The sequence below is a fragment of the Cricetulus griseus genome, chromosome 3, assembly GCF_003668045.3.
Source record: "Cricetulus griseus strain 17A/GY chromosome 3, alternate assembly CriGri-PICRH-1.0, whole genome shotgun sequence".
In the NCBI taxonomy this organism is placed as follows: Eukaryota; Metazoa; Chordata; class Mammalia; order Rodentia; family Cricetidae; genus Cricetulus; species Cricetulus griseus.
This window is the reverse complement of record NC_048596.1, coordinates 132,562,703-132,576,801: the sequence shown is the minus strand read 5'-3', so window position 1 is coordinate 132,576,801 and position 14,099 is coordinate 132,562,703. Positions and strand designations below refer to the sequence as shown.

General features: G+C 45.4%; 1 protein-coding gene across 2 annotated transcripts in view; it reads left to right on the top strand.

Moving 5' to 3' along the window:
- Positions 1–6,739: 6,739 nt before the first annotated feature.
- Apba2 (amyloid beta precursor protein binding family A member 2) overlaps positions 6,740–14,099 on the top strand; it is a 64,729-nt gene continuing 57,369 nt past the window's right edge. For both annotated transcript variants that reach the window (XM_035441385.1, XM_035441386.1), the window contains exon 1: positions 6,740–7,693. In XM_035441385.1, the coding sequence (XP_035297276.1) occupies positions 6,740–7,693 (954 nt within the window). The remainder of the gene's footprint in view (positions 7,694–14,099) is intronic.

Here is a 14,099-nt window from a genome sequence, read left to right as displayed (position 1 = left end):
GTGACCTCATCTAATCCAACTATCTGCACAAATTCACTTCCAAATACCACTAGCACATGGGTACGAGAAATGTAGCCAAAGAACTATTTTCTAACAAAACATCTTGTTCCACCTACACCTCTGTGCGCTTTTGTTGTGTTACTGCCCCTCGGCCACACCTTGTCCTCTGGTATGGGAGTTGTCTGCTCTTCTCCAAATGGCTCCACTCTGCCAGACTGTCCACCCTTTGCCCTGCTGGTAGCAGTGGGAGCGACCTATAAGCTGGATCTGAGAGCAATCTATAGGAGTTTCCTTTTTCCCTGTGCTCATGAATCGGCTGGGGCATATAGAAAAAGGTACTTTATTGCTTGGTAAGAGGTCAGACACATCCCACGGAGAGTAGAGAGTCCCCAGAGACCCACAGACAGACATTTAGGATGTATTGTTCAAGTGAAGTCCTAGATTTGCTTGAATCAGAGGCACTTTCAGCTCCAGGCTAGGCTTTGGCACACCCCCCCAGAATATGTCATGAACAGGCAAATCCCCAAGTTGACCTGTGCCCTTCAAAGTGAACACAACACTTTGTTGGAACGCAGCCCTTTGCTTTCTGCCATTATCCCTCTTCTGTGTGAACTGCTACCTAGATGCCCTCATGTTCCACTGAACGCATGTGTATCTCAGGCTCAGTGTCACCTGCCATAGCCACTCTCTTCCAGCTGTGTTGGTAGAGCCCCTTAAGACACAATGCTTCATATCCCTTAATATCCATTTGCAGCTCTCCTTAACTCCCTGCTTGTTGAATTCAGTCCTGAATCAGCCACTCTGCTGTGGTGGGAATATGGCATGTTGCCTAAGAGGTCAATATGCTGGAAGTTAGATCCTGTGTGATAATAGAGGGAGCTGATGGAGTTGTTATGAGATGGAATAGAGGAAGACCCTTAAGTCACTTGGAGTGCTGGTCTCAGTGGTAGTTCTTGTGAGGTCCTAAGTTACCTTTTGAGAGAGCAAATTGTTATAGTAGCAAGCTTGGTCCTTGGAGTGCTCATTGGCTCTCTGGTTAGCCACCCCCTTTGACCATACTCCACCAAACCTGTGCCAACTACCATGAGGCTTTTACTAGAACTGGTGCTGGCATCTTGGTCTGGAAACCTCTGGAGTTAATATAAATAAACCACTTTGCATTATAAAGCTACCCAGCCTCGGGTATTTTGTTGGAATAACAGAAAGTAGACTAATTAAACTCTCCTATTTAACCTCTTCAAGGCCTGCAGGCAGATATGGCATTTCCAGTTCCTAAGTGTGGAAGCCATCTTGAATATTTTGCCCTAAGTCTCCCAGGAAACTGGCTGCTGAGTTTGAACAAGGGCCTTAGTGTCCATGTTTAGTGGGAGTGCACCTTCTTAACACTGAAGGTGCCCAGTCAGTGCAATGGGATTCTGCAGGTACTTTGAAGGGGCATCATTCCCCTCCCAGGTGGCTACCATGGGTCCTTCCTCTTTGCAGTCACTGAAAGGAGGCCCAGGTTAGAACTATGATGTCAAACCCAGATGCCACAGCTACATTTCATAGTGAAACACTTACAAAAATAAGCAAAAACCAGATCCTTACTTCTGCCCATTAGAATCATATTTTGACTCAAAGGAAGAAAAATCAGTATCATCAACCCCATCCTTCCTTAACATTCTGATATTTGTTGATTGGTTGATTGTTGTTTTAAACCATTGTATTTAAAATATTATTTGTTCTGTTTCCTGAAAATGTTTGTGTCTTACTTGTCTTAGCCTCCAATAAAACAAAAGCATGTTATTTAGGTTAGGAATAGAGGGTGTTGTGGGGCTAGAGAGATGGCCTAGCAGTCAGGACTGCTGTCACCCCCAGTTCTAAGGGAAGCAGACAAACGAAAAGCCAGGACTTGCTGGCTTCCAGCCCACCTGAGAAAATAGAGGCTCCAGGTTGAGGGAGAGATCCTGCCTCCAAAGAACAGGCAGGGAGTGACAGAGGGGGACACCTGACATCTTCCTTTGGCTTCTGTGTACATGCATGGACATATGTGCCTAGATATACACGTGTGAGCTTACAGTGACAAAAATAGTCACACGCAAAATGGATAAATCTTTGAAATTAGAAATAAACCCCAATAGTTGCTACTTTTCTGTTATTGTGATAAAATACCATGGCCAGAACTAACTCATGAATCACAAAGAGTTCATTTGGGTGCTTATGGTTTTAAAGTGTCTGTAATGGCAGGGAGGCATGACCAGAGGGATGTGGTGGCCAGAGCAGGAAGCTGAGCCATCACACCCTAAGTGTGATAACACCAAATCCCAGACAGACAGCAGAGTGGATGTGGCATGGAGTCTTTAAACTCAAAGCCCACCCCAGGGGTTTACTTTTCCTCAGCTAGGTTACACCATTACACCTCCCCAAATAGTGCCACCAACTAGGGACATGAGCCCATGAGGGACATTTCTCATTCAAATAACCACAGAGAAGGATGCATCTAGTACCATTTTTAGTTAATCCCACAGGCAAGAACATAGGAGATGGTCAGCAAGTTGGCCACATGATGGGAAGGAGAAGCAAGGTTGTGAGGATGTGCAAGTGGTGTCATTTACCTAGGGACACGACAGTGTCAATGAAAAGCAATCAGGAATAAGTAGGTTAATAAGATGGGATTTTTCTTGACCAGTGCATGTTTCTTTCCTACATACAAGTAGCAACCAGGTAAATATGGGGAGAGAAACTTCATTGCAACATGAAAATAATGTAAGAATAAACTTAACAAAGGATATTATAAGTTTAGAACTTAGGTAAATGTAACCCTATTTGTGGAGTAAAATTGATAAAAAGATCCATTATTGTAAGTTTGAAATTTCTCTACAATAATTGATATTTGAAGGCCATGCCAAGCACAATAATGGTGGAATACTGGAGGACATTTGGACTCAATAATTCTTAAGTTCTTCTGGGAGAATAGATGTGAAAATAAGATAAAATGTGAAAATGAGATAAATAATGAGAATAATGGAGAAAATTGCCTTATCTGGTGTTATAATCTTACAGCCACAGCAATTAAAGTGGGGCTGGTGCTGGGGAGGAAAACTGGCATTGGCTAGAGTAAGGAAAACTAGGCTTACACAAAGGTTAGTGCAGACAGCCTGTCTAAGAACTCACGACTCTCAAGTTTATAATGCCGTGCCAGTGTAGCCGCAACCAGCCTGCTTCTTGCTGCCAGCATAATGTTTAAAATCCACTGAGTTATGCTGTAGTTAGTGGGAGATTGACTTTGTGCTAGAGGATTTCCCCCAGCTGTAGGTGAATGCAAGCATTGGACCATGAGCGTGTTTGGGATCAGGGAGGCTACATGCAGATGCTCTCTAGGTTAGAGGGACTCAATTCATTGTCTTATAGGATTTTCTTTCTTTACTATTTGTTAGAAACTTTTATCTCTTATATATTATAAAAGCAAAACATTTACAATAGAAACTACATACTAGAAGGTTACCTCAGCATTTAGTCATTTTTTCAGTGTATCTTATAATCAAAATCAAGGTTTATGCTTCCTGCACAAAACATGTTCCATACCTCAAAGTGAATATGCCTGATGTCACACTCCTTTTATTCCAGCACTCAGGAGGCAGAGACAGGCTAGCTACATGAGTTCAAGGTCAGCCTGGTCTACAGAGCTAGTTCCAGAATAGCCAAGGATATACAAAGAAACCCTGTCTGGAAAACAAACAAGACTAATGAAAAGGTCATTATCAGGAAAAGTTCCTAACAACTCATTTGTTTGATAAATATTTTAGCAGAATTTAAAGAGATTTATCTTTTTTTTAAAGCAATAGTCCCTTTGTCAACCAGTTCTACAGATAAAGATAAGTGACAAACAATTCTAAAATGAACAGCACTGGAAATACCCAATGTGATTTTTTCCAATAAAAGTCTAGCCTTCCCCTGAGTTTCACGAAGCTGTAGCTATAAACTACACTTATAGAATCCAAACTAAACCAGTGGAGATAAATTCCTGACTTTAAAATCTGGCCTCTAGATGTGTGCAGTATTTTCAAAGTGCAAAAGGGCATCAGGATGCTTCCATTCAGTGTGGGGATTGTGATGTGTTTTGGGTACCACTGCAGGTAAGGGCTGTGCAGGCCACTCTGAGAGATAGAATGTGGACAGCTCTGGTTCATGAGCCCTGTGGGGAGGCATGGTTTTTAGAGTGAGGCTGTTGAGGACTTGTGCTCAGAACCTGGTCAGTAGCTTCCAGGACTATTCTGGTAGGTTGTCCTCAGCCTCCCCATGTCTGACATGTTGCCTTCACCACCTAAATACCCACTCAGCCCCTGAGCTCCCACCCTCAACTGGTCTAGTCTAATGTCTCACTTCTTTTCTGTGCTTTTTTTTTTAACTATGATAAAATAGATGTAAAATAAATTTACTGTCTTAACTGCTTTTGACTTTAATGGAAGTTCTCAATTCTTTTTTTTTAAAGATTTTATTTATTTTTGTTATGTATACAACATTCTGCTTCCATGTATATCTGCACACCAGAAGAGGGCACCAGATCTTATAACGGATGGTTGTGAGCCACCATGTGGTTTCTGGGAATTGAACTCAGGACTTCTGGAAGAGCAGTTGGTGCTCTTAACCACTGAGCCATCTCTCCAGCCCCGGAAGTTCCCAATTCTTAACTAGATGGCTGGAATATACTTTTAAAAAATAAGTAGCTATGGGCCGGTGAGATGGCTCAGTGAGGAAAGGTGCTTGCAACCAAGGCTAATGACATTGAGTTTTATCCTCTGGACCCACTTGATAGAACCAGTTTCTACATGTTGTCTTCTGATCTCTACAAGCAGGCTGGTATATGTGCACATACATGTATGTACACAAACACTCATATACACATAGCAAATAAAGTAATTGTGATTCAAACAGAAGATATTATGTTATAAATGTCATCATTACATAACCTGGACTCTTGGTCACCCACCTTTGTCATGAATCTAGTACCCACCCTTCTTCTTGAGGCCTGTGATAGCCCTTATCAGCTGCCTTCCCTCCAGCTTCCTGTCTCCCCAGTGCAGCTGGTCCATGCTAGGCCCATAGGTGGGATCCCAGAGAGGAACCCTGTATGTGCCCACTGGCAATACCAATGACCTTGATTGGTTAAGAAATAAAACACTGACTGTGGGGCAGTGCTGGCAATGCTGTCCCAGTGCAGGCACACAGGATCCTTGCAGGGTTCCTATGGTCTCATGCTGCACACCCTGCAGGCTGCAGCTACATCTTGTTCTCTTGTCCCCTTGGCTGGACATCTCTCTCCTTCCTGCTGAGCCCCCAGGCCTGCGAGGAGTCACACATGCACTGAGTTCTCTGTTGCTCACCCAAGACAGTTCCACTAATTGGCCACTCTGTGAAGACAGTTATGGAATGGGAGGAGGGAAAGTACAGGGCAGACTTACAGAGGAGGGGGACAGAGATAGACTTCAGGGAACTTCAAATTTAGTATGTAATGATGACATTTATAACACACATTATAAAAGTAATGCATTTTTACAGTTAAAGATGTTTAAGCCTAAAATATAGAATCTAAGATTTCCTTCTGTGTGGCGTCCTACTCAGCCTTCCCAAACATTCTGTCGCAATTTTGGTTTTTATCTGTGATAAAATGCCATGGCCATAAGCAGCTTGGGGAAGAAAGGGTTTATTTAAACTTATAACCCTCAGGTTGTCAAGGAAAGTCAAGAAAGGAATTCAAACAGGTCAGGAACCTGGAGACAGAAGTTAATGCAGAGGCCATGGAGGGTGCGGCTTCCATGGCTCACCCAGCTTGCTTTCTTATGCCATCCAGGCCCACCTGCCCAAGAGTGGCACCAATCACACTGACCTGGGCCCTCCCACATCAATCATCAGTCTAGAAAATGCTCTCTAGACACCTACAGGCCAGTAGGGCATTTTCTCAACCGAGAAGTTCCTTCTTCCAAAATGACTTAGGTGTGTCAAGTAGACATTAAACTAACTAGCACAATACTTTATTTGTATACTTGATTTTATTGACATATAGTGATGGTGTAAATGTGGGGTACAATGTGATGCTTCAATATGTGTGTATCTTGAGTGCTGAAACTCAGGTGTAGACCAGTCTATTTAATGTTGTTCCTCACTGGCCATGGGTCTTCATGGTGTCTTCAGTAGGTGCTGGTCTTTTTCTCTTTTGAGAGCAGTTGTCTATCTTATAGACAGTGGTCTATAGCAATTGCTATAGACAGTTGTCTTATAGCAGTTGTCTACCTTATAACCTTAGACTTTGCCACCTGGGTTGCCCTTGTGTAGAAGTCAAGAATGAGCCTACATGTCATAGCGTTCTCAGGGGTAGACTACCTACCTAGGTTCCACCCCTAGCACCAGACTGACACAAACCAGTGAGTCTATGAGTTCTAAGGTGGACTTGGGCATCCTGGTGACTGTCCTCTCCTCCGTGCCTTTTTTTGAGCTCTGCCTGCCCTTTACCCCTCCGGCCTAGTCATAGGTTTTCCTCTGCCCATGAGACATTCAGACAGAACTGTCCCATCCTTTGAACAGCTATGCATTCACAGTGCCCTGAGCAAATGTGCTGTCAAGATATAGTGACGTGGGTTTGGTCACATAACAATTGACATGTATAGTGGGTTGGCCATGGTCTATGTGACTCTGATAGCTCTCTCTGCCTTCCTGTCCATAGTGGCTGCTTCCAGGTATAATGGCTGTGTGAGTGTCCACCATGGCCCACCGCAAACGCCAGAGCACTTCGAGCAGCATGTTGGATCACAGGACCAGGCCAGGTCCTATCCCCCATGACCAGGAGCCTGATAGCGAGGACACAGAGCTGCCTTTAGAGAGCTATGTACCCACGGGCCTGGAGCTGGAAACTCTGCGGCCAGAGAGTCCCACGCCTGAGGAACAGGAGTGCCACAACCATAGCCCTGATGGGGACTCCAGCTCTGACTATGTGAACAACACATCTGAGGAGGAGGACTATGATGAGGGCCTCCCAGAGGAGGAGGAAGGTGTCACCTACTACATCCGGTATTGTCCTGAGGATGACAGCTACCTGGAGGGCATGGACTGCAATGGGGAGGAGTACATAGCCCATGGTGCACATCCCGTGGACACTGATGAGTGTCAGGAAGCCGTGGAGGAGTGGACGGACTCAGTGGGCCCTCATGCACATAGCCACGGGGCTGAAAACAGTCAGGAATACCCAGACAGCCACCTGCCTATTCCAGAGGATGACCCTTCTGCCCTGGAGGTCCACGATCAGGAAGAAGATGGCCACTACTGTCCCAACAAAGAGAACTACCAGGACTATTACCCCACAGAGGCCAATGGGAACACAGGTGGCGCCTCCCCTTATCGCATGAGGCGTGGGGATGGGGACCTGGAGGATCAAGAGGAAGACATCGACCAGATAGTGGCTGAGATCAAGATGAGCCTGAGCATGACCAGTATCACCAGTGCCAGTGAGGCTAGCCCTGAACATATGCCTGAGCTGGATCCTGGGGACTCCACAGAGGCCTGTCCACCCAGCGAGTCTGGTCATGGGCCCAATAGGCATGAGGCAAGGCCCAAGTCGCTGAACCTTCCCCCTGAGGCTAAACACGCTGGAGACCCCCAGAGAGGACTCAAGACCAAGACCAGGACCCCAGAGGAGAGGCCAAAGTGGCCCCAAGAGCAGGTAGGCCTTAACTATCCCCAGAAAAGGGGTAGAAGCCCTAGAGAGTGAAATATCACCCAGTAGATAGTGAAGTATAAGAGGGATGATGACAAGTGGGGGGAAGTTAGATGCTGTGCAGTTCCCAGTGTGAGCTAAGTTATTTTGTTCAGTAACTGTGATGGTTTGGGGATGCTCGGGTGGCTTCCAAGTCTATTGTTTAAAGTCCAGGAACTCAGAGCTGATTGGCAGCTCTGATCTCTTAGGAAACGCCCTGACCTCAGGGGATTCGATCTATATTCCGCTGCCTGAATCTACTCCTGGTGGGACAGTATCCATGCTACCTTCTGATTCACTGAGGTGGCTTCCTCAGGCCAGCAGGGCACTGGTCAGAATGGTGTCAAGGGGGGGAATGTAGGCTTTCATGCACTTCCCTACCTAGGGAGATAAGTGCATTTCACAGTGCCCACTGCAGTGTCTCCAAAGCTCTCTTAAGTACCTGACAGGTACTTAATTGTGAAAATCTACTATCTTGAAAATCATTATTTGAAATCTGATAAAGTCATGGAGAAGAAAATTTTTAACACAAGGGGTCTAAGCATAACCATGGTTTATTTAAGTTGCATCAAAGCAAGTATGTAATCCAACAAACATTTGAAAAACCACCATCCCAAGCCCCCAAATAGGAAAAAAAGAAATCACTGTGAATAGATGTAATTGCTGCATTTGTATAAAAGAATTTCTCTTTGGCCTTTTATATTCACTGCTTCCCTGGTTTGTAAAGCCTTATTTTCCCCCAGAAGATTCTGTGAGTTTGAATATTTAGTCAATATATATTGAATTGAACACACACACACACACACACACACACACACACACACACACACACACACAGTGAAAGCTTGTGTTTGGAATGTGAATCACATTGACTTGCTGTGAGATGTGAGGTTCCCCACACATCTTGGTGCCTTTTGTTCTTGCTAAATTAGCAAGTACCAGCTGACTTCACTTTGGGGGTGCTCCTGTCATCTACAGTAGTTCTGCCTTCATGGGGGTTGGTGCTGTGATATATAAAGTGATATTGTATTAGTGAATGTTGGGGGCAGGTGTTCTGGGCCCTGGTCTGGGCCCTAGGCCAAAATGCCTACATTTTTGTTCATTCATTTTCAGAGCCTGGGCTTGTTGTCCCCAGCAACAATGATGGCACTTCGGGGATGGACGTAGGTTGTACAGAGCATGGGACATGCTGTGTTTTGTTGTAATAAGTGGTCTCCCCATCAAAGGTCTGGCAAGAGAAAATTATCTTGGAACCTGGGGTGGAGTGGGAAGACATACTGTTGTTCTCTTTTTTTTGCTTCGTGATAACCAGATGCTAAATTGAATGATATTCCGTAGACCTTTGGGTTAGAGTGGTGGGAGGATGAATGGATGTAAACGGATAAATGAATGGGTTGTGGTGGCTGTTTAGAAGGGCAAGTGGAAGCAGGGAAAATCTCAAGCCATCATGGGAGACAAGAAAAAGAAGGAAGTCTGTTGAATGGAAAAAGCAGGTGTCTTTAGTCGCTAAGACCAAGGTATCCTTAAAGCAATGCTCTTAGCCAAGACATTGGAAAACTCGTGAAAGCTAGCTAATCATCATATTCGGTTAGGTTTTGGGTTTTGTTTTCTGTTTGTTTGGGTTTTTTGTAATTACTCATTCGTTAATTTGTCCATTCATTTACAAATTAATCCTATCAAGAGACAGCCAAGCAGGACCCAGCTGTAGGCTGACGAGGCCCTCACAAATGAATGACCTGAGTGCCTTTGAAAGACTCTGTTGGACTTTGTCGTATGGGTAAGGTGTATATCCTGTAATACTGGGTAGCTCATCTCACACGAGGAACTCTGAAAGTGGGCCATAAATGTCCACTGGTGATGGAATCGTCTTGGAAACCAGATTCTCTAGAAAATGCATAGCACCGGATACTTCGAAGGTGCTTCGTTTGAAGTCACAGATGAGTCCCTAAAAGGAATCTTTTACTCCCCTGGGGACAGCCAAGCAGTGCCAGGAACCATCAAAAACCTGGCCCAAGACAGTGAGTCAGAGTGCCACCAAGTCCCCAGCCCAGGTCCTGGAGCCATCCACATGATTAGGGTAGCACTGCCTAGAACTGAGGTTGCAGCAGCAAAAGAGAGAGGGCTGGACAGCCCAGGCCTCCATGTAGACTTTCTCTGTAAAGCATGCCCTTGTCCTAAGGCATGGGCCTCGCAGGGGGCACCCTGGAACTATTCAGTCCTATTTGCATTTCAACAACATAGCAACTTCAAGTCAGAGAAACAAATGTGTAGGTCTTTAGCTGGAGGGACATGGCAGCACCTGTATATCCCCTACCCATTTTAAAGTTTGAAAATGATAGTCCGGGTTAGTTTTTGAAGTGTGGTTTGAGTGTCCCTAATCTAAAAATACAGACTCCTAAATACTGCCAAGCTCTTTGAAGCCTCTTGATTGCTGACATGGGCTATAAGAGGAAAATTTCACACCTGCCTTCCTGATACAGGCCACAGGCAACACACATGTGCACTAAACACATGTTAGGTTACCCTCAGACTCTTCATATAGGAAATATACATGAGTTCTCATGTTCTGGGCATCATCCCCAGCATATCTCTTTATGCATATGCAGACATTGCAAAGTTTGAAAAATCTAAACCCACTGATGCTCTTGTTAGACCCCCGGAAAACTCAGGTATCCAGGGTCCCAGGCCACGATCATGGTCACCCCAATCACCAGGCAGATTCGAGAGCTTGCTGCAAACTGCATGAGGCTTTATTGTAATTTAACAAGCTAACCCCATGTTAGCTTGGGTCTTTTGTCCACCCACCATGGCGGTTGGCTACAAAAGACAGTTTTAACTGGCTGCTGGCTGCTGAGAGATCTTGTAGGGCAGCGTAAGGGGAGTGTCTAGGGGTACGCACAGACTCACGATTGGTGTGTCTCCAGGCTTGGAGGGCTTGCCCTGTGTTGATTGGTCAACTGGTTGTTATGGCCCATAGGCCCTCCCAGCGTGGTTGCTATGCTCTGTGTGTTATTGCTGTGCACTTGTCCATAAAGTACACCCAGGGTCATAAAGCATAGTGCCACCAGCTAACTTCTGATTCCTTGTCACGAGGCAGGCACCTAACCTCTAGTGACTAAGACAAAGTCATAGCGAGCACGTGTTACTGTCATGGCTGCCAAAATAAGGAGCTGGTCCCTTCACTCTCAAGACATTCTATTCAGGATGCTTTGGCTGCACTGAAGAACATCCTTCAGTCCCTGCATGGATAATAATAAGTGCACGGAATGAGTGTGAGAGATACATTTCCCACAGGCCAACCACCCATCCTAGAGAACTTTTTACAGGTTTCCTATGTTTACTTTCAGGCCATTGCACTGAATATAGAGCACACAGCTGTCATCATAACCTAGGTATCTCTATAATTCAGCATTCTGGCATATCATGAACATCTCACCATGGTCCATATGATTTTCATGGTTATTTCACTGACATCTTTCTTTCCTTCCTTCCTTCCTTCCTTCCTTCCTTCCTTCCTTCCTTCCTTCCTTCCTTCCTTCTTTCTTTCTTTCTTTGTTTTTCAAGACAGGGCTTCTCTGTGTAGCTTTGGCAGTCCTGGAACTCACTCTGTAGACCAGGCTGGCCTTGAACTCACAGAGATCTGCCTGCCTCTGCCTCCCTGAATGCTGGGATTAAAGGTATGTGCCACCACTACCCAGCTTCACTGACTTTTTAATGTTGTATTTGGGTGACACGCCACATGATTGCCATTTGTTTGTTTGTTTGTTTTTGGTCCATGCCTACCTTACTATTGAACATGCAGGTTGTAGGTGGCATCTTCTCCTGGCATAGACATCTTTGTTTGCAAATGGTGTTTTCTGTTTTTTGATATACTCCTTGAGGGCCAGGGCCATATAGATCAGTGTTGACCCTTTAATTTCCACACAACTAACTTGTCTGATGTGTTCTCTTCTTCCATGACATATGGTTCCCACCTCTTATCTCTGGGATTTTCTTCTCCATTTCACAGAGTGCTTCACGCATCTTGGCTGCATGTTGCCTTCAGCATGTTTTCCTTTGATTGGAACTGTGTTATTCTTAACATCTCTGTGGTTATTAAGATACAGATGACCCATCAGCTGTCCTCCCACCTTTTTGAGATATGGAGGAAGTCATATGACACTTGGGAGATGAATTTATAGTGGGCACTGCTTTAGTTTGATCTCTGGCAAGCAAGTTACTTGGTGTGACAGGAAGCCGGATGTATGGCCTGTAGCTTTCCTGTGTTGTAGGCTACTGTGTATGAGCAAAAGGCCCCAGTTCTTAGAAGTTACAGTCTATCATCAGGAAAAGCCAAAGCAGGAACTAAAAGCAGGAATTGATGGAGAGGCCATGGAGGTGTACTGCTTGCTCCTCAAGGCTTGCTCAGCCTGCTTATAAAGCTCAGGACCACGAGCCCAGGAGTGGTACCACCCTTCCTATAGCAATCATTAATCAAGAAGATGCCCTCCAGATTTACCTATAGGCAATCTGATGGAGGCATTTTCTCAACCAAGGCTCCTCTTCCCAGATGACTCTAGCTTGTGTGAAGGTGACAAAAAACCAACCAGGACGCAGCCTGTGTCTTACGGAACTTCCTTCCAAGGTAGAAGGCCACAATTACAGAGGAGACTGCTGCTCCATAGCAGTGGCTTCACAAAGGGAGCATTGACTGAGGGGACAGCTTCTGGGATCCCCAGGATGACCAAGTCCATGAGGCTCCAATCCCTGAGAAAAGTAATATATATATATATATATATATATATATATATATATATATATATTGCTTGCTTTAACTTCTGGCAGCCATCTTTATTTTAGACCATTTCTAGATGGTTTATAATGCCCAATACAGAGGCTCGCCCTACAAATTGTCATACTGTATTGATCAGTGGGGTGATGGCAAGAAAGCGAAGCTATGTTCACAGCAGATGCAGTTTTGTTTTTATGAATATTTCCATCCACAGTCAATTGAATCACCAGATGTGGAACCCACGGGTGCAGATGCTATGCTTGGTTGGCAGATGAGTCGGGGACATTTCTCTGTACCACTTCCCTCCTCTACAAGGCTCACTCATTGCTTTCATGTGACAACTGCACTGCTGTGCAAGTGTTCCAACACCCTGTAGTTTCAAGCCCCCTTTCTCTCCATTAAGAGAGAAATCTGTGGAAAATACAAACCGAAGTCTCTAAGGTCCAAGATCCCTTACTCAATTCCAGGATGATTTAAGGCCAATCCAAAGTTCTGGATGTGAAAGACCCCCAGTGGCTCAGGCCCCCAGGATCTCGGCCCAGGACTGTGGCAACCCCAATCACCAGGTGGAGGTGAAAGCTTGATGCAAACAGCAAGAGGCTTTATTGCAGTTGTTTAACGAGCTAACCCCATTAGCTCGGGCCTTTCATCCATATACCATGGCAGATGGCTGAGAAAAGACTCGAGAAACCACGGGACAAAGATCTTATAGGGCAGCGTAAGGGGAGTGTCTAGGGGGTACGCACAGGCTCACGATTGGTGTGCCTCCAGGCTTGGAGGACTTGCCCTGTGTTGACTGGTCAACTGGTTGTTATGGCCCATAGGCCCTCCCAGGGTGGTTGCTATGCTCTGCACGTCATTGCTGTGCACTTGTCCGTAAAGCACACCCAGAGCCATAAAGCATAGCACCATCAGCTAACTTCTGATTGGTTCCTTGCCACAAGGCAGGCATCTGACCTCCTAGTGACCAAGGCAAAGTCAGGCAAGCATGTGCTAGGCTGTTACGGCTGCCGAAATGGGGAGCTGGTCCCTTCAGATGATGAGCACATTTTATTCTTGTCATAGGAAGGCAGCTATGCTCAGCATTCTACCACTGATGCTGCACCTCTTGTTATCATTGGGACCTTTCACGTCTGAAGATTTAATGATTGATTGCCTTCAATTTATACACATCCTTGGGTAACTGCAAAGGTGGCAGGGGAATTGGTGGCGTGGTACAAAGGGCACAACATCTCTGATGTTGGGAATTAATTCCTGGAGCAATCCAAAGATTCAGTGCTGAGGTTGGACTGATGAGACAGAGGAGGTGTGTCCTAGTTACTATTCCGTTGTTGCAAACAGACACCATGCCCAAGGCAGCTTATAAAAGAAAGCATTTAACTGGGTTTGCTTACAGTTTCAGAGGGTTAGTCCATGACCTTTATTGTGAGAAGTATGGTGGCAGGCAGGCAGGCATGGTGCTGGAGCAGTGGCTGAGAGTTCCATCCTGACCTGCAGGCAGGAAGCAGACACTTCCTGTTCTGGGAATCGTGTGGGCTTTTGAAACCTCAAAGATCACCTTCAGTGAGGCACTTCCTACAACAAGGCCACACCTACTAATCC